General features: G+C 43.4%; 2 protein-coding genes across 4 annotated transcripts in view; one reads left to right on the forward strand and one right to left on the reverse strand.

Moving 5' to 3' along the window:
• Window positions 1–4329, forward strand: part of LOC117405660 (autophagy-related protein 101) — a 5066-nt gene extending 737 nt beyond the window's left edge. For both annotated transcript variants that reach the window (XM_059030619.1, XM_059030618.1), the window contains one exon: window positions 1653–4329. In XM_059030619.1, coding sequence (XP_058886602.1) covers window positions 1653–2057 — 405 coding nt within the window. In that variant the 3' untranslated portion in view covers window positions 2058–4329. The remainder of the gene's footprint in view (window positions 1–1652) is intronic.
• A 2343-nt stretch (window positions 4330–6672) lies between these two features.
• Window positions 6673–16027, reverse strand: LOC117971243 (zinc finger and BTB domain-containing protein 21-like). Of its 2 annotated transcripts, none has more exons than XM_059030616.1 (2): window positions 15647–16027; window positions 6673–12298 (listed from the first exon to the last, which is right to left on the reverse strand). In XM_059030616.1, the coding sequence occupies exon 2, from the start codon at window positions 12286–12288 to the stop codon at window positions 9166–9168; it is 3123 nt and encodes a 1040-aa protein (XP_058886599.1). In that variant the 5' UTR covers window positions 12289–12298; window positions 15647–16027; the 3' UTR covers window positions 6673–9165. The 2 variants fall into 2 exon arrangements, with proteins under 2 accessions (XP_058886599.1, XP_058886600.1); XM_059030617.1 differs by lacking the exon at window positions 15647–16027 and adding an exon at window positions 15006–15071.
• Window positions 16028–17826: the final 1799 nt, after the last annotated feature.

Below are 17826 nucleotides of genomic sequence, written 5' to 3' on the forward strand. Positions count from 1 at the left end.
GCCAGGGCAAACGGAGTTATTTATTATTTGATACGTCATCTCTTTTATAAAGGTTTACCATGTTCACTTTGTTAACCCCATGGTTATAAGATCCATTTACCGTACTTTAACATGGTTCGTCTTGTTTTAAAATGTTTTGCCATGCCTCTGTGGGCTTTACAACGACGTCCTATTCTTTACCATGCTTTCACAGTGCTTTATTACACTGTGTAACGCTTACTATAGTAAACCTCTTCAAGGGATCATGAGAACAGAACATTTTACCTGAAAGATTAGGGACTACCTGTACAAGTTAGAAATGTTATATCCGGTCATTCCACCGTTGCAGAAACATGCCTGTGGGATAAATTAATTACCAATAGGGTTCCCACGTGACTCCATGTACAGAAGGACAGTCCAGGCTTTTCAGCTCGCATGGCAATGCATTCTGGTACGTAACACCTGGCTCTGCTACATTTCACAGCAGGACTACAATTACCAGAATGCATTGCGTTATGCGTTGAAAAGCCTGAACTGTCCCAAACTGTCCTCGTGTACATGGAGTCATGTGAGAACCCTGCTTCCACATGTCCCACCCAGTCACTCTGCATTGGTAGTACACTGATAACATTCGCTACGGAGGCTTACCCTTGCTTCCTGCTGGTATCGTACCACTTGGGCAATGTCTCCATGGTATAACACGTGAGTGAGCCAGACGCAGGCATAAACATGTACCAGGAAGAGCAGTCTAAGCTGTCTTCCCCAAGTAAAAAATAAATAAATACAAAGACCAAAAATATCTTCAGAGCAGTGATGAGGGACCCGTGATAATGTAGCTATTGAACATAAAGAATGTGAAAGCAAAGTCATCACTGCTTCGAGATCTCTGTGCTAACATTCAGCACTGATGATCCCAACTGCCATTGCACAGCACAATGTGGATGCATTCATTTTAATATAGAACCGTCTTTGTATCTTAAAGTTAAAAAGATGACTAATAAGTAGGCCACAAAGCGAGGTCTGCCTTAAAAGACAGTGTGGTATAGCTGCTGTTTAAATGCACGAGCACATACTGCTCCTAATTCTTCAGCAGTGTGGGGCTTAACCTACTTTGTGGTTCAGTAGAAACTGTGCCAGTTTAGTATTGTGGGAAAGGGAAAGGTGCTTCATTGTACTTTGCATGAGTTTTCCGTAACGTCCCCGTTTATCATGGAGCTGCAAACCACCTTTGGAATGTGTCTGAGCCAGTCTCACAGCAGCCTTGCACAGCTTCAGTGTATACACCATGAGGACATACCCCCAAATTATTAGAAAAGCAGTAATTATGCAACTATGTATGTGGTAGCAGATTGAAGCTGATAAACAGCTCAAGAGAGCCAGCTTCACAGCGTTTGGGTATGTTTAGCATATCTTTGTCAAGGGAAAGTGTGTTTGAAAACAAACAGTGGAGCTACTTGCAGGCTTTTAATGCCACAGTACCTACAATCACTTATTTCTATTCAAACCTTTTAATGTGTTTGTGATGTCATCTACTATTCATTTCTATTGAACCTTCAGGCATCATGGTATTGAGTCTATCTATCTATCTATCTATCTATCTATCTATCTATCTATCTATCTATCTATCTATCTATCTATCTATCTAGTTATTATAGATGTGTCTTCTATTACAGGATGCTTTATGCAACTCTGGCAGTGACGGCGTGGGGCAGATATCTCTGGAGTTCTACCAGAAGAAGAAGTCCCGCTGGCCCTTCTCGGACGAGTGCATTCCCTGGGAGGTGTGGAGCATCAAGGTGAACGTTGTCAGCCTGGCCAACGAGCAGGAGCGGCAGATCTGCCGGGAGAAGGTGGGCGAGAAGCTGGGGGAGAAGGTCATCAACATTGTGGAGGTGATCAACAGGCACGAGTACCTGCCCAAGATGCCCACGCAGTCAGAGGTGGACAACGTGTTTGACACCAGCCTGAAGGACGTGCAGCCCTACCTGTACAAGATCACTTACCAGATCACAGACTCGCTGGGGACCTCCGTGAGCACCACCATGAGAAGGCTTATTAAAGACACACTGGCTTTGTGAGGAGCAGTGAGCCATGAGCAACCAGGCAGCTGCTGCTGAGTTTAAACACAGACTGCCTGTGTGCTTTCTAACTGCTTTTCAGAACATGCTTTATTATTATAAAAATGAAAAAAACTATTCAGCAAAATAATACAGTGTACAGGAGCTGGGATTTCAATGGCCTTCTTAATTTGTTGCGGTGAATTGGATTGGGTTTAGTTTTGTAATGTCTCCATTTACTTTCAGGACAGGCTGACGCAAGCTTCAGAATCTCTTAGTACCTTTCCTTATTGACCTTCATAACTAATGGAAATGTTTCTAGGTTTCCAGATTCCCCCGAGTCAAATTAGCATCCACAAAACACCAGAATTAGGTTCTTGTCGCTTTGCCAAGGCCTGAGTCATTTCATCACATGAAGCTAAAACAGCTATAAAAATATCACTGTGGTCCATAGCAACCAGTTATTTTGCAATGTGTTTGCTGTGGCTTTCTCGTGATCCTCAGTTTATGGTAGCTGTCCCCAGGTGGCAGTATTTATCAGTTCCTAGTTCTCCTGTTCTATGTGGAAGTGTGGTCCACCTCTAAGCTTAGCCAGGGTTCCTAGTAGTTGTGCACTGAGATGGTATTCAGTATCTTGAGAGACAACAGCACATCTGTGAGACTTGTGACTCAAGCAACACACAAGCTTATTTTAAGGACTGAAAAGTGTGCTTGCGTTGTTAATATCCCTGCGTAGATCCTTTCTGATCCTGTGTTCTGCAGTGACCAGGATGACTTGACAGAGTAGCTTACAGAAGCACCACATTGCATGAGAGGGTTAGGAGAGCCAGAACCTAAAATTAGAAAATAACATTGTTATCTTCTAGGATTTATGAATATTAATGATTATGATTGAATGGAGATGTAACACTGCAATGCTGTTTAAGATGTGTATCAGACAATATTTATAAAGTTACTAAATAAATTTAGTAGGACCCATTGTTTGCTGTCTGGTTTTTGACCTAGGAACAGATGAGTTATCAAGCCTCCACATACTAGGAAACGGGATGAGTAATGAAGCTGGCAGCCACACACTCATTCTCAGAACGTTATTCCCTCGGCCCTTTATTAGTATCAGCTTTAGGAGGGGAATTAGCAGTGCCTCCTTTTCAAAGAGAGATCTGTATCCGCTTCATGCTTTAACTATCTGATTTGAAATGAAAGCTGCTACATTAAAAACCCCTAGAAATGGATCATCCAAAACACTCAATGGTAGAACATGCAGTAAAACTGAAAGAAACTTTGACCAATGTTTCGAAGAGCTTTACTAAGTTTTTTTTAGTTTTACTGTCCACAAAAATAAATAAATAAATAAATAAATGTGCAAACAGTAGGAGTCAATACAATGCAGTACAATACAGCTTGCTTTATATAGCACTCTGCATGCAGGATAAAAACTCAAAAAAGCCACTGACCAATCAGTCCAGCTCTAGAATAAACCGATTCAAACAGACATGCTTTTACATGTGATTTAAGAGACTGGACTGTGCCAGCGTTCCTGATCTGACTTGGAACGGAGTTAGCAGAGCAACCAAAGACCATCGCTCCTCCTGATTGTAGATGACTTCTAGGAACTGCCAACAGTGCAGCCTTCGCTGATCTACAGGTGCGACTCGGAGCCCAAGGGACCAACTGCTCTCTAAATAATAACGGCCCCAAACCATGAAGGGCCTTATAAGCAGTAAGTCTATGATCCACTCTCAGTAGAAATAAAAACAATGACACATTCCCAAGTAGACTGAGATCGAAGAGAATAAATGCACTGAAACACGAACAGGTGACTTGTTGGCTTTTATTTCAGCAGCTAAGAAACCAATGACATGTACAGTAGAAAAAGCACTAACACAAAACACTGCAATTTATACCTTAAAAAAAACAGGACCGCTACTGCAATCCGAGTCATTACAAATACGAGCAAGGTCATTGCAGCGCTGTTAATGTAGAATAGTCTAAGGGGCTAAAGTATAGAGTACAGAACGCTAGCACACATGGCATTAAACTCCTCCGCAGAACACATTCAGTGTCTAATAATTGTTCAAAGCATGTACTTGTATAAGTGAACAAGAACTAACCTGAAACAAGCTTTTTATAAAAAGTATTCATGAAATCAACAAGTGCTTAGTATCTCTAACGGGTAGCCTCTTAATAAAAGTTTGCTTGTTTAAAGTCAGTGATGTTTTCAGATGTGTTTGTTTTTATAAGTGCTAATGGTCCCTGCAAGATATAAAAATTGCATATTAAAAAAAAAAAAGAATCGCATTGGTGATGTAATTTTAAAAAAAAAATCAGAATTAGCAATAAATGTTAATCAACAAAGCGAGAGGTTTGATTTTAAAGCAAGCATATTTTAGTGTCCAAAAAACATAACATGTTCATACATTTCATCCATGAATGAAATGCCAGGATGAAACAGAACAGCAGGTTCATGTCATTAGAAGGACACACAGAGCACTCGCTAGCGGGGCAGTTTTGTGGGGTTGAATTAGGTGTTGTGCACACCTACGACAGACATCGCTGCTCTGCAGGCGGCTCCATCCCTCCACTATTTGGGAGCAGCCCTTGTGCAGGTGTGGAGCTGCTGTGGCTCTTCATAAGCAGCTGCAGGAAGCAGATCAATGGTTCACTTTTTAAGCAATCCTCTCCTCTAACTTGTAGTGTTTCCTATTCCTGATGTCAGTTTTCCATGGTTGTGCACTCATGCAACTGCCCGTCTTGTACGACTGAGATTTCTACCAGCGGACACGACGGCTGTCTTTGCAGACGCATCTTGAGATGCTCCCTGGGAAGTCGTTTACTTTTCTACACGTGTCTAAAAGCTCCTTGCACAAGGGATCTCACTGACTGATCTAAAGGGAGGGGGATCGAAATATCATTGTTGTTTAAATCATTACCTAGTCTGAGGCAGCTTTGCTGTATCAAACCCCAAGTCTCCCCTGGTGTGCCGTGCAGTGGCCTGAAACTTAGTCTCCTGAAACCAAGTTCCAAGCCTAAAAGTGGCTTTGAGTTCCCCAGCTTTAGATGCTTGATTTCCAGCACCTTCATACGCAACAGTGCCCTGCATTAATAATCTCAACCGTGGTGACAGTTAGACCCCCCTCACCCTAAACAGGTGTGGAAGACTGGCTGATTTCAAAGGATCACCCATAGATCAACCAATCGCAAGACTGGCTGTTTTCAAAGGATCACCCATAGATCAACCAATCGCAAGACTGGCTGTTTTCAAAGGATCACCCATAGATCAACCAATCGCAAGACTGGCTGTTTTCAAAGGATCACCCATAGATCATCCAATTGCAAGACTGGCTGTTTTCAAAGGATCACCCATAGATCATCCAATCGCAATGCTGGGTGATCAAAACAACAGCTTCTACACAATGTATTTTCAGGACAACTCAAAAATCCGCTCTGGTATTCCAGTATTCCACGGACCGACCCACTGTTCTTAAGGTACGCTTTAAGGACATTTCACACCGCAGTGAGGGTGTAACCAAGAAAGGGAAACATGCCAAATGTTTAAGCTGACACCAGTCAGCAGTGAAGCCTACAAGGTCCAGTATACATTTCACATGCTGATTAGAAAGCTCCGTGCCACAGGACTGTCCAATCCCATCAGTCTCAAAGGGCTCGGCAGGGTTAGAAGAGTACTGATACAGCACCCAGTTTACTAAGGCTGGACTTCACTGCATTTAAACCCTCACATTAATATACAATATTATTCAAGGACAAAAGGGTTTCCTCTCTGTGCAATATTAAATACAATTCTTTGGAAAAACAAAACAAAACATAGAATTAGATCTTTCTACCATACACCATAGAGACACTCCCCCCCCCCCCCCCCAAAAAAAAATATTTAAGAACACAGTTGCATTTTAAAATATATAAACAAAAAAGTATTTCTCAGTTTTGACGTGCTTTTCTCCACATGCTCATCTACATAGGTTTTTTTTTTTTTTTTAAATGCTTAGCAAAAGCAAAGTTAGTACATTTTGGAGTTGCTGGCACATTTAAAAATAACATTGGCTGTAAATCAATTGAATGCCAAGCACACCACAAAGCTGTCCCAGCTAAGCAAGAATATATTAACACTGTGAGCATTTCACGGCCCCTAGTCTATTTAGCATCAGAATTAGCAATTAGCAATTAGAATGAAAAATAGGCAGAATAACACAACAATGGAAAGGAAGCATTTCCCCTGGTGCACCATTCAAACAGAAAGAAAAAAACAGACAAAGATAATAAAGGTATTACTACTGGACTGCTGGAAAAAAAGACAAACGGAAACCCGAATGCTGTCCAAATCACTTTAAAACGATTTCTAAAACCTGTCTTCAACCAAAAAAAAAACATCAGAACACAAGCTGTATTTAGGTCATTTGATGCGTTGCATTTAGACTTAACTCTTGCGGTTAACAAAATGAGAGTAAGTTATCATTACAATATAGTTAAAGAGGAAAATAAAACAGATACACTGTAGATGCCAGTTATAAATGACAAAGCAGCCTGTCCTGAAATGAGGACAATGGCACTTAATGGGTTAAGTTCTAGAACTCTGAACAAGTGAACAGAGTTGATGCATGAGAGAGTTTCATTTACAGAAACATGCATGTGTTACACTGTGCAGACTGCAGCAGTACACCATGTTATCAAGGTCATGTGTTACACTGTGCAGTCTGCAGCAGTAGAGCATGTTATCAAGGTCATGTGTTACACTGTGCAGTCTGCAGCAGTAGAGCATGTTATCAAGGTCATGTGTTACACTGTGCAGTCTGCAGCAGTACAGCATGTTATCAAGGTCATGTGTTACACTGTGCAGTCTGCAGCAGTACAGCATGTTATCAAGGTTTATTTCATGAATGCTGAGACTGTAGCGCTAAAGAGAAGCTGAGCGCACACACACAGACACACTAACATACAATGCACACGCGTGTTGTGTGACTGTGTGTTCTGCAAGAGCACTTGTGCTATTATACTGAACTTATTTGAACCTATTTTGGTAACAAAATAGAACTCTGCCCTCCATGAACCAAAACATTTCAATAGTGTGGCTTATAAAGAAGCTGTGTTTAAATGAAACAGTGGCTTTCATAAGGACTAATATCCCTGCGCCCACAGAACAATAAATAAATAGATATAATAATGAGGCGCTTAGCCTTTGTGGCTACAAGGCAACAAGTGCGAGATCCAAGGGGATTCATTAGGGGCTGATGCAAGAGTGAAATAATTCACTGGTTCCAGGGAGGAGGAGAGATCTTCAGTTTCATATTCCTTGCTTTTGCACCTTGATTTAACACTGACTATTGCAACACATTGCTGATGCTTGTTTTTAACCCTATGTCACTTGCACATATATTGTGTATGATGATGATGATGCAGACTAGAAGATACATTTCCTTGGTGACAATATTCACTAGGGCTTTTACAATAGCATCAGCAAACTGTAACCTATTGAAAAGTAATAAGCTGTACAGTATGCAAATGCATTTTAGTATTTATGTGTGCACTGCAGAGCAGAGCACAAGCTAAATCTACAGAAAATGCCAGGTGATTTAACTTTGTTAAACAGCAATCTGCCTTCCAGTGAGAATCAACTCCCAGAGCAAGCAGGATCACATTCATCCTCCCTCTCTTGTTTTAAAAGGCCAGTCCTCTTACCTGGTAGCAATCATTCAGAGTGGTTCTTATAGGTTCTTACTCAGAGCGTGTGTGTTGTGTGTACTTTTTATATCCCCTTCAGTCACTGCGTGTACAATTAGCATTTTGGCAGGGAACTTCCTGAAGTCCATAGAGTTCACACAAACTGTTTTCAAATTCCGAAAAATGGCGAAATGATCGAAAGGGTGTTTTTACCTGAGTTTAGGATCTGCTCATCGCTTCTAGTCCTATCACCTTCGCTCTCGATTTCTTAATTACATTTTTTAGGAAATCTGAAAATAGTTTTGGGGTTCAAAAAGTTGACCTGCCAAAACTTAGAAAAAAACCCCCAAAACATCTATATGTATTTGTAAAATAGATATATAGATAGGAAACTTAACATGGTTCAGTTATACACACAGTGATCGAAGAGGATTAGGATACATGTAACATAGGGCAGATCTGCCAATGTATTCCTTATATTAGTCGAGCACCAACCCCATCTAGTGCACAGCTAGTGTATTGCCAGCAATACAAAAGGAATCTTGATCCAACGTGGCTGATCACTGTATGGCAGTACGTGTAAGAAGACACGTGGCTGATGTAGCCAGTGTTCCACATGTCCGTGGCATGCAAACTGAAGCGAAGAGCAGCTGCTTGACTCTGGTGAAGCACACCAGCGCAGCAGCGGAGTGATTGCAATTCAAACCACGAAGAATGATTGCAAACATCAGAAAACCAGAAAGAGGCAGGCAACCTCAGCATGCAAACAGGAAGTTCCTATTTCAAATCCCAAATCAAATCCAACATCCCTCCCACAGAGCTGGGCATCGAATACAAAACAACAGCATTGTGGGTGACAGCTTCTCCCGCTGTGACTGCAAAGTATTGAGGGGTTTTTCTACATGTGTATACAAGGTATAAAAATGAGGTTTCAGAATGGTTCTCTTATTGCTAGAAGTGATTCAACTCTAGATAGTGACAAGGACTACTTTCCAAACACGGCTGCAATACTTGTGATATTGCTCTACTGCCATAATTACTTCTACGATGTTACTTAGCAGAATAAATTCAGATTCATTATCGGTTTTGCACGTGTCACTTTTCTTTTGTTTGAATGACCAACTGTAAACCAAACCCCAGTTATTTTAAGATCCAATATCTACTCCTGCATATTCTGAATAAAACCATTCTGCACTGCTCAGAAACAACTGAGATATTCAGAGATGTTGAGAGACGTATTATAAATCCCCAAATCCTTCAATGAGACAACGTCACACAAGGCATTATTAAGAGACATTGTTATAGACACCTCTGGGATCCCTTAACCCTTAGCATTGCGATGACTAGCTGCGCCACGTGACGCTCCACCTCATCCTAAGTGCTGTCGTAATGGGCAAGTGCAAGACTTCAGCACAGCAAGAGCAGTACTTTCATTCCTGCACCGAATCGTTCCTGGTTATACATTAGTGTGGCTCTGTTCATGGCTCCACAAACTGAAGGCTGTCTTGAAGGTCCGGTGGCAGAGTTTGCACATGAACTGTCTTTTGAAGGTAATTGCCGAAAGTGGAGGGGCGTGGTAGAAGAGAGTGTCCGACTCCTGCGGGGTGACGGATTTCTCAGCATCGCTTGGCTTCGGGGTGGAGAAAGAGGAGAAGGAGGCCCTCCTAGCTCTCTCCGCCTCGGGTTTCTTTACCCTGGAAGGGGGCGATACTGGCTGTGGGGGTGCGGGTGTAGGTGGGGGAGGTGATGGGGAGGCAGAGGAGGGGTGTGGTGGATCGGCTTCCTTTGACGACAGCTCTTCCGAGGAGGCCATGTGGGATTGGAAGTGGCTCCAGAGACGGAAGTTGGTTCTGAAGGCCTTGTTGCAGATGTGACACACGAAGGGCTTGATGTGACACAGCAGCTCCTGGTGACGCTCGAGCTGGTTGCGCACAGCGAAGATCTTGCCGCACTTCTCACATGTCCAGATGTTTACTTCCATGCCAGCGGCATCGTCCTTCGGTTCCACCCCAGGCTCGGAGACCTCGTCGTCCTCCACGACCTCCACAGCTTCCTCCGCTGGCTCCTCTTTGATTTTCAAATCCAACTTCCGGGAGAGGCTCAGATCCTCTGGAGCGTTCAGGGAATCGTCAGAGTCCTCAAAATGCATCTGTTCCGAAGAATCGCTGAGGACCGGGTCATCTTTGGAAACTGTCGAGGAGTCGCGTGCACCCCTCGCTTCTGCAGACTCGGGTTCCAGTCTCGCAGCTTCCTCGGGCGTTTCCCCGTTGAGATCGGCGGGACTGAGGGACAGGCGCTCTTTCGGGGTCATCGTGTTTTGATTGTGAACCTCGACCTGGTGACGCCAGATGCTGAAGGAGGACTTAAAGGTGCGCATGCATTCAAGACAGGTGAGCTTTTTGTATTCACACTGGCCCTCGTGTTCTCTCTTTAACTCTGGGGTGGTGAACCTCAGATTGCAGTACGGGCACACGGTGGCATGCCTGCAGAGTCTCTCGTGGTCTCCCTGTTCCACTGGCGAGGGCAGTTTCGCATTGCAAAGTTTGCAAGGGTACATTTCTTGTGTTTTCCCTGGACTGGGGCTGCTGGGCGGCTCCTGCTCTATGGTCAGATGATCACCACCACCACCGCCACCTTCTTCCCTTTCTTCATCGACTTCTGTTGCAGGTTTTTCCCCAGGGTGCATCTTTATGTGCTGCTTGAACTGTGAGTGGAAACGGAACACCTTTCCACAGTAGACACAGAAGTAGTTCTTAGGTTTTGGCCTCAGGCCCCTTTTGGGAAAATGCTGAGCTTGGGAGCCACCTAGTCCTTGCTTGTTCCGTCTCAACTTGGCCATCAAGGCTTTCTTTATTTCCCTTTCTCTTACGATGTCTATGAGCTTCCTCTGAAACTTTTCATCCAAGACGGAGTAAGAGCTGGAAGCAGGGGCCGGGTTCTTCACCACGCCGTGCTGAGTCTGGCAGTGTGTCCACACTTTAAAGTTTGTATGGAAACGCTTGTGGCAGATGTCGCAGGAATACGGCTTCTCGGGATTGTGATACATGTTCACGTGCCGATAGAGTCCAGTGTTGGATCTGAATATCTTCAGACAGCTCCAGCATTTAAATATCCTGCTCTGCCTCGTTTCGTTTAATTCGGGACCTCCTTCCGTATCGGAATGGCGGGGAGCTGTGGCACGTCTGGTGTGTTCCATTCCGAAATCGCCATCGTCGATAATGTACTTGGATTTCTTAGACTGGATTCTCTTGCCGTCTGGCCGGGACTTCCTTTTAAAAGAGTGCTTGGTTACATTTCTAAGGTGCTCAGTGTTCATCTGCAGGTCTCTCGTGTTTACCAGCAAACTATCCCCGACGGTCACTCTTATTATCTCAGAAGGATCCGCGAGTGGGCTGCTTGGTTCTGTTTTCACGTGGACCTCTGTTTCAGACGGCTTGCTGAAAACACCAGGTCTACGGTGTGGTGGCTGAATAACCTTTGGCTTCTCCTTGACGTGTTTGTGCTCAGCAGACTTTTCAGGCCCTGGTTGAAGCACGGTTTCTTCTGGGGCTTGCATAGATTTCAATTCGAAAGCTGGGGAATGGAAAGGAACCGGGCTATCCATAGACAATGACCTGCGCAAGAGACTCTTCACAAGTGGGCCGCTCCTGTCGATTCTCTGTCTGTCCGGTCCTGGCCTTCCTGGAGAAGCATGGGGTCCTACACTGGAATGATGCGCCAGGGTTCTGTGGTCTCTATGGCCAGTGCTGTTCGGCTGCACTCTCTCCTGCAATGTTCTCGAATCGTTAAAGGAGAAAGAAGTGGCCAACTGCGGCCTCATAGGCGACGTCTGGATGGGCTTCCCCATCTGCAAAACAGTGGCTGGGCTGGTCATTCTGACAAGACCCTCAATGACACCGGAGGGCTTCCTGACAGGTGAGACGCTCGCTGGAGTTCCATGTTCTTTGTTATTACCCGAAGAAGCACTGCTGTCTTTTGCCCAAGCTTGACCAGATTCACTTATGTTTTGACTAGTAGATGTCTTGTTGCACTTTATGGTGGAAAACTGTTTTAAATCAGACAGTGGCGTTGGGCTTGGCCGTTTCCCTTGTGCTGAACTCGGACGTGGTTTATCACTCCGACCCTGGCACACAATGACACTCTGTTTTTGCAAACCACTCTTGTCCTCCTCAGAGAAGGGTGCCTTCCTCCTGGAGCCAGCGTACAAGGCTTGTGGCTTCTTGGACAGGATGTTGGTGAGAAAGGAGATCCCAAGGCTGTATCCAAGTTCCTGGACCGCTGCTAGGCAGTCCTTTTCAACAACGATGGAAGAGGAGTAGATGTAATTCAACACATCCTCAAAGGCATCTGGTTCACAGAAATCGAGCTGGACTACGGACCGGGCTTCACCGTCTCCCCTGGCGAACAGTGAGTGGAAATACTCGCTGCTCCCTGCCAGGACGCTCTTGTGAGCTCGGAATTTGTGATCCCCCACGATCAGAAGAACATCACAGAGTTTCCCTTTCAAACGCTGTTCATTTAGAGAGCTGAGCAAGGACACGGCATGTGCTGGGTTAATGTAATGAGTCAGCCCCTCCATGGTGTTCACCCTGAAAGAGACAAGCATGTAGAAACGTTAGTGCTGGATCACTCAGACTTTTTTAAATTATGTCTCAATCCTAAAATTCTAAGTGATGCAAAACTTTTGGCCAGAGCTGTACATGTGTTCTGAAGCGATCAGTGTCTCAGTCTGAAGCTGTCTGTGATCACCCCCCTCTCAGTAGATGGATACTGCCACACACTTCATTCAGTGTCTCAGTCTGAAGCTGTCTGTGATCACCCCCCTCTCAGTAGATGGATACTGCCACACACTTCATTCAGTGTCTCAGTCTGAAGCTGTCTGTGATCACCCCCCTCTCAGTAGATGGATACTGCCACACACTTCATTCAGTGTCTCAGTCTGAAGCTGTCTGTGATCACCCCTCTCTCAGTAGATGGATACTGCCACACACTTCATTCAGTGTCTCAGTCTGAAGCTGTCTGTGATCACCCCCCTCTCAGTAGATGGGTACTGCCACACACTTCATTCAGTGTCTCAGTCTGAAGCTGTCTGTGATCACCCCCCTCTCAGTAGATGGATACTGCCACACACTTCATTCAGTGTCAGTCTGAAGCTGTCTCTGATCACCCCCCTCTCAGTAGATGGATACTGCCACACACTTCATTCAGTGTCTCAGTCTGAAGCTGTCTGTGATCACCCCCCTCTCAGTAGATGGATACAGCCACACACTTAATTTTCACAGGCTACACTTGCAAAAACCTCAGCCCTTTAGACATTAGTCAGGGCTCAGTGACAATGGTCTCCAAAGAATCCTTAGAATGATCAAATACTGGAAACTTGTTTGTGAGCAATATGTCGCTGACATAACAGATGAGTTCATATTTCATGTATTTAAATCTCTTCCTCTTCTTAAAGGAAGAAGAAAAAAAAAAAACCTTATGCAACAACTTCCCGAAACAGCCCTGAGGTTCATTCCAAACGCTCCTGTGGAATGCACTCCTGTGGCCCCTGCCAGTCTGTGTGCGAGACTCCCTGTTCGTGTTCTTTGTATCCTTTTTGAATTCCAGTTTTATTGAGGTGTTTTTATTACACTGTGTGTTTTTTTTTAATTGTTCTATTTTTATAAACTTTTTTTTATCATGGTTTATTTTCTTCTAATTTTACAATTAATCTATTTTTTGTTGTTTTTTGTGTTATTACATTTTGTATTAGACTTATTTTTAATTGAATTGCTTTTTTTTCAGAAGTGCTTCGGGATCCTTGTGATGAAAGGAGCAAAAGAAATGTGAATTACATTGCATCGTATCCTGAACAGGACCCAGACCCTCCAGTGGTCTCAGGGATCATTTACAGTCTTTCTGTTTTAGTAAGAGTGCGAGCTGTGGTGAATAATGTGGTTATGAAACAAACACTGCATTAAAAAATATATTTAAGACAAGTAAACTTCCTACCATATGCACATACAAATACTACTGCTACTGCTACTGCTACTGCTACTGCTACTAATAATAATAATACAGCCTGCAGACAGACGGTCAGATGCCTCGGTATAGCCTCAGATTCTGATATTCTCAATATCTGGTTTTCTTAATATATGTAAAAGTGTAAAAATACAGACAGATGGACAGGCAGCAAGACCACCAACCTCTACGTACATACCATCAAATTCTGATCCTATCAAGACGTTGTGTCAAGTTTCATAAGATAGCTACCTCTCTCAGCCTTCATTTATCCTCAGATTATAATGCTGTTAAAGAATGTCCTTACCAAGTGTCATTAGATAGCTACCCCTCTCTCTCAGCCTTCATTTATCCCCAGGTTATAATGCTGTTACAGAATGTCCTTACCAAGTTTCATTAGATAGCTACCTCTGTCTCAGCCTTCATTTATTCCCAGATTTTAATGATGTTAAAGAATGCCCTTACCAAGTTTCATTAGATAGCTACCCCTCTCTCTCAGCCTTCATTTATCCCCAGATTATAATGCTGTTACAGAATGTCCTTACCAAGTTTCATTAGATAGCTACCTCTCTCTCAGCCTTCATTTATTCCCAGATTTTAATGATGTTAAAGAATGTCCTTACCAAGTTTCATTAGATAGCTGCCTCTCTCTCAGCCTTCATTTATTCCCAGATTTTAATGATGTTAAAGAATGTCCTTACCAAGTTTCATTAGATAGCTACCTCTCTCAGCCTTCATTTATCCTCAGATTATAATGCTGTTACAGAATGTCCTTACCAAGTTTCATCACAACTTAACATCTTCTGTGTATTCATTTACTTCATTTAAAACTCATTTAGTCCTACTTGTTTTAAGAAATGTACAAATTTTAAATTGCATTGGAATGAAAAGGTCTCAAACTCTTAAAGCCAAATTAAAACAATAAAAGGATATTGGTGAAATATGCAGTATACTGTAGAGCGATTTCTTTAATATATTAAAGGTTTACTGTATTCAGGAGCTTGTAAATACCAGGTACACAGTCAAATCAATCAATCACATGTATTTTATATAGAGCCTTCCTTGCAAAGGCACCGCAAACCGCTTATAGTCAAAATACGTGCTTAACAAAACAAACAAACAAACAAACACACACACACACACACACAGACATAGATAAATCAATCTCAGGCTCTACAAATAAGTTCCACAGCTCCAAATGTGTAAATATCTTTGCTAAAACGTGAGCCATTCACTGCTGCAAGGGTTGTGTGCACGAAAAAAAACAGTTCCCGTGTGGTTTGTGAAGGAGTTTACCAGAGTTCAGGACAACATGCTAGCGTGTAAACCGCCGAAACTGAATCTGAACCGCCAGGGCAAGGACTGGATAACTTGCAGAGATAAGGGCGTGTTTACTTCGTAAATTAGAAATAAAACGACATATTGACGATCATTTGCAAAGGCAGGATCGACACGTTACACTACATAATCTGCAAACCACACACCAGGTTTACATACACACACACGCATTTTTATTTATTTATTGCTATTTGCACTTTCCACGCGTTACTTTTAAGAGGCTGTTTTAGGAACCCCGAAACAAAAGTGTAACAAAGTAACACTCCTATTGCGGAGCCACACACGCTACGCTGTCAGCTACTGGCACAGAGCATGCGTCCTGCACTATTTTGGGCTTCCTGCTGACTGGCAAGCACATGCGTAGTGTCACAACGAAGCCTATTTAGGGCACTGGGCATGTGCTGTTGGAGCAGACCCAGTCGCTTTGGAAAGAGCGCATGCGCAGCTCCCGACTCGGGGACTGCAGCCGCAGCTGAGAGGAGAAAGAAGCTGAAATCACCTCAGAGTTACGTCAGGAAAGGACGCCTATTCCAAACAGTAACTGACAGGGTAACAGACTCGCCGTTTTGAACCCAAAGTTATTTTCAAGCCTGGCTTACCCTTTCGCCGTGTCTGCGTTCCCCGCGAGCCCCACCAGCTAGACTTTCTTGCAGAATTCCGTAGAGCGTGTGACTGTCGTGATTCCATCCATTTTGAATTTGACGTCATCCCACATCAGGGATGAGGTCATCGCAAAGAACGCTCGTCACGTGCGCCGGGCTCTGATAGGCTGACTGCGGACCGAGGTTGTTAGATCTCTGACTGACTGACGCTATCCCGCCCAACACAGCGCCCGCTGAGCGGTGTTACACAGCGCCCTCCTTTGCTCTGTGCAGACAAGTCGAAATGTAACCCATTCAGTGCCACTACCCCCTCCTTTGCGGACAGGCTGCTTTGTAATTGTTTGAAACTTGTTTAACTGGCATCTAAGTTATTTAAAATGTCTTTCTAACTCTGTTGTTATGGTAACTTACTCTCATTTTCATAAGTTGAAGTCTAAATGTAATGTTCAGAGTTTTTTTTTTTTTTCAAAGAAAAAAAGGTACTTAATGGGTAAGTTGGAAGCATAAGGAATTAAAAAAAGTCATTTTAAGTTTTCATCTGTGAAGAAAAAATTAGCATGTGTTCTGAAAGAAAGGCTAGTTGTAAACCTGTTAGCTGCTAACTGAAAGCTGAAAGTGTGTATCGAGCCTATTTTTGTATTATACATAAGCATGTTTTTAAGTTCACTTTGCCCTAGAGCAGGGGTACACAATTCCGGTCCTGGAGGGCCGGTGTCCCTCCTGGCTTTTGTTCCAACCTTGCCCTAAATTACTTAATTGGACCAATTATTACCAATTATTGGTCTAATTAATTAATTTAGAACACAGTTGGAACTAAAGCCAGGAGGGATCCGGCCCCCCAGGACCGGAATTGTGCACCCCTGCCCTAGAGCCTAGGTAAAGACAGAAACATATTTATTTTACAAACTAGCTTCTGTTGACGTTCAGTCTATATTAGCACAAGACTGTACTTTTAATAAAGAGTTCACTTCCTACTATACACAGTGCTTAGAGACCATCGCTGTGGAGTCGCGTTGCTTTTTCTAAAATCAACACTCCGCTCCACAGAGTCCTGCGTTTGAAATGTGGAGTCGCGTTGCTTTTTCTAAAATCAACACTCCGCTCCACAGAGTCCTGCGTTTGAAATGTGGAGTCGCGTTGCTTTTTCTAAAATCAACACTCCGCTCCACAGAGTCCTGCGTTTGAAATGTGGAGTCGCGTTGCTTTTTCTAAAATCAACACTCCGCTCCACAGAGTCCTGCGTTTGAAATGTGGAGTCGCGTTGCTTTTTCTAAAATCAACACTCCGCTCCACAGAGTCCTGCGTTTGAAATGTGGAGTCGCGTTGCTTTTTCTAAAATCAACACTCCGCTCCACAGAGCCCTGCGTTTGAAATGTGGAGTCGTGTTGCTTTTTCTAAAATCAACACTCTGCTCCACAGAGTCCTGTTTTTGAAATGTGGAGTCGCGTTGCTTTTTCTAAAATCAACACTCCGCTCCACAGAGTCCTGCGTTTGAAATGTGGAGTCGTGTTGCTTTTTCTAAAATCAACACTCCGCTCCACAGAGCCCTGCGTTTGAAATGTGGAGTCGTGTTGCTTTTTCTAAAATCAACACTCTGCTCCACAGAGTCCTGTTTTTGAAATGTGGAGTCGCGTTGCTTTTTCTAAAATCAACACTCCGCTCCACAGAGCCCTGCGTTTGAAATGTGGAGTCGTGTTGCTTTTTCTAAAATCAACACTCTGCTCCACAGAGTCCTGTTTTTGAAATGTGGAGTCGCGTTGCTTTTTCTAAAATCAACACTCCTCTCCACAGAGTCCTGTTTTTGAAATGTGGAGTCGCGTTGCTTTTTCTAAAATCAACACTCCTCTCCACAGAGTCCTGCGTTTGAAATGTGGAGTCGCGTTGCTTTTTCTAAAATCAACACTCCGCTCCACAGAGTCCTGCGTTTGAAATGTGGAGTCGCGTTGCTTTTTCTTCCTGGTACCTGCTCACTTCTTGTGCAGTGTGCAGCGGTATTCACTGCAAGGGTCTAACTGAACCAGACCATGTGACCTACAGCACAGGAAGTCATGAGGTGGCAGAAAGAAACTATTTACACTATAGAAACTATTTATGTATACACTGTGTATGTGTGTGTATAAATTATTTATATATACACTGTATGTGTGTGTATATATATATATATATATATATAAATT

The sequence above is a fragment of the Acipenser ruthenus genome, chromosome 9, assembly GCF_902713425.1.
Source record: "Acipenser ruthenus chromosome 9, fAciRut3.2 maternal haplotype, whole genome shotgun sequence".
In the NCBI taxonomy this organism is placed as follows: domain Eukaryota; kingdom Metazoa; phylum Chordata; class Actinopteri; order Acipenseriformes; family Acipenseridae; genus Acipenser; species Acipenser ruthenus.